Raw genomic sequence first — 2,963 nt, forward strand, 5'->3', positions numbered from 1 at the left:
AATAAGAAAAAAAACTTTAACTAAAAACAGGCATTTTCACACGAAAATAATTTCAAACAAAATATAATTTTTTATTTTGTTGTAATTCAAAAACAAATAACTGTAGATTTTAAGTTTTTATTTTTCTAACACACGTCATAACCTTATTTTAATAAAATTATTTATTGAGGTTATATTAATAGAAGTGTATATATACTACTTAGAATTTAACGGTAGATATATATAATAAGGTTTCGTATTGGTGACAATTGTAAGTTTATTATAAAACTACTATTTTATATCGATAATAAAAACCTTACAATACTAATCAGAATAAACATTAAATGATTGAACTTTAATGTGCTAGATGTTCCATGTAAATGATTATTAATCCAGTCCCGATAAATAACGATAAATATATATCTAGTTTGAACACGAGTATCGCCGCATTCCGTTTTTAAATGTCCCATTTCAGGATAATAATTATAACCGTGACTGGTAATACCAAATAGGAATCCTTGGCACATCAAAGCACCTCCACTGTCTCCAATGCATGCCATGCGATTGTTGGGTACTGGACACAAAAAATCTTTCCACGTACTTTCAACAATATCCTTTATAAAGTAACTGTAAAAACGAGATAGTCCATCACATTACGACGATTCATCAATATGTACTATATTATTAACAATCTGAAGAAAATACTTGTCTGGAGGTACTTCACAAGCATTGGGCCCATACTTTACCCAAACAGAAGCAAAATTTGCTCTATATTTTGGATAACCAGTTTCGTTTTTACCCCAACCAAATATAAAACATTTTAACGAGGTTTCATTTGCAAACAGTTCGGGATTTCCGGAAATATTTGCGTAACTGGTAATGTTTTTAAATGGCTTGCTTATCTATAGATAAAAAGTAATAATTTAATACCAATTGATTTGATCTCATGTTATTGGTACAATTTTACTATTGTATACAATTTACTTGTATAATTTATATTAGTAAAGTATACTTCTTTTTAAAAATTTATATTTTCAAAGTGAGATTTGAATGTATTTATTATTTATATCAATCTATTAAATACTAATTTAAATTTAATCCTTTAATATAGTTTTTTTCGGATTATTTGAAAATGCATGTAGGTGATATAATATTTAAATAATAAAAATATATATCTACTACCTATGTAATATTGTTTAAACTATTTCTACATAACATTTATGTGACAAATTATTTAAAAGAAAATTTTTTGAAAAATATATCGTTCTAAAAATTATTTCTTTAGTAAAAAGATCAATAGTACGATACTTTGAAAATGCCGTATTTAAAAATATGAAAATCTTCAATAAAATAGTGAAATACTCGGTTGTAACTACAAACTTAGGTTATTTTATATCGTTTAATTCTATGATATTTTATCGTATCTATTTAATTTAATTTTTTATCAACGGTTTTGTAAATAATTAAACCTCTTTTTTTTATTTATTTATTTTTTGTTTTAGTTCTAGATTTAATTTTTAACTTATTACATTTTAAAAATTTATTTTATAGTTAATCACTACAATTAAATTAATTCAATTGTTATGTCATTAATGCACGTAATTTTACTTACTATTATATTATACCTAATCATAATATTTGTTTTGACCAAATTCAATAAATTCAAACAAATAAATAAATTTATAAAAAAAAAAAATTGATTTTTCACAAACCTTTAACAAACACAAATCACCCACAAAACTTGTATCATTGTATAATGAATGCATAAATAATTCAATAACTTCTCTTTTTTCACCATCCTCATTTCGCGGATCAGTTTGATACACCTTATAAAAAATACTCACATTATATTTTACATTTTATATGACTACAAAATATAATGATTTATTAATTTACTATATATAAAACTAATTTAACGTGAGACACATAGCCAAAAATATTGTTAGTAAATTGTAAAATTTGTAATATTGATAATAAATTAATATTTACCAAATTATAATTACCTCTACGAAACTTGACCCCTCGATACAATGAGCAGCTGTTAACACGAACCTCGGTGACACCAAAGTACCGGTACAGTATGTTTCTTCATCAACGATTTGTATTTTTAATCCGACCACATAGGGATAGTAGGATTGGTCAAATTGTTCACCGTTTGCAATCCTAGCCACTCTTATATTTTTTTTTATTGGTAAAGATTGATTGATTATGTATCCATCAATAATTGTGAACAATGAAAGAATTTTAATAACTGAAATGTTCATAAAATTGGTTTTTAAAAGAAGTATAGAATTCATATAATATTCTATTATATTCTTAACAACCAAACAATTATCGAAATATAAAAAAAATAAATAAATAAAATAATTTACTTAACGACATTGTTTATTAAAAATAAAAACAATAATTGATAAAAGTATATTTCGTGGAATTCTGTTTTAAAAGAATAAATTAAAGAAAAGCTGGAATTATGTAAAAATATATAATTATAATTTTTTTTTTTAAATTATTAATTCTTACTTCTTATATTAAATCCAAATTGGAATTGTTAAATCATTTTTTAATTATTAAGTAAATATCTAGTTCACCCATAATAGAATAACATGTGAGATATTTTACACTTTGGTGAGACATGATTACATTTAGAGGTGGAAATAATTTTAATACTTGAACAATAAAGTGCTTTTATAGAGCTTTAAGTGGAGCGATGAATGTATTGATTTTATAATGATGTGTGTTTTTTTCGTGTGTATGTATCTACGATAAATAGTTGATAAACTATTTCAATTTTCAACTTTGAAGATAGATAGCAAATTGGATGTACTTTGTACTTTAAATAGGTCAAAATCAAAAATTCTCTGTATTTTTTTATAATCAGGAAAACAAAAAAAAAAAAATTAAGGAAAAATGCAAATTTTTACGCAAGTATCTACATTTTTTAAAAATCCAGTTTATAATATTATAAGTTATAGAAAATACGAATA

At 23.6% G+C, this 2,963-nt stretch overlaps 1 protein-coding gene across 1 annotated transcript; it reads right to left on the minus strand.

Annotated features, from left to right (window-relative positions):
- Window positions 1-201: 201 nt before the first annotated feature.
- Window positions 202-2,304, minus strand: LOC114132304 (myeloblastin-like). The gene is made up of 4 exons (XM_027997712.2): window positions 1,983-2,304; window positions 1,692-1,805; window positions 685-881; window positions 202-606 (listed from the first exon to the last, which is right to left on the minus strand). The coding sequence occupies exons 1-4, from the start codon at window positions 2,274-2,276 to the stop codon at window positions 276-278; spliced, it is 936 nt and encodes a 311-aa protein (XP_027853513.2). The 5' UTR covers window positions 2,277-2,304; the 3' UTR covers window positions 202-275.
- Between the last annotated feature and the right edge of the window lie 659 nt (window positions 2,305-2,963).

The sequence above is a fragment of the Aphis gossypii genome, chromosome 3, assembly GCF_020184175.1.
Source record: "Aphis gossypii isolate Hap1 chromosome 3, ASM2018417v2, whole genome shotgun sequence".
NCBI classification, from domain to species: Eukaryota; Metazoa; Arthropoda; class Insecta; order Hemiptera; family Aphididae; genus Aphis; species Aphis gossypii.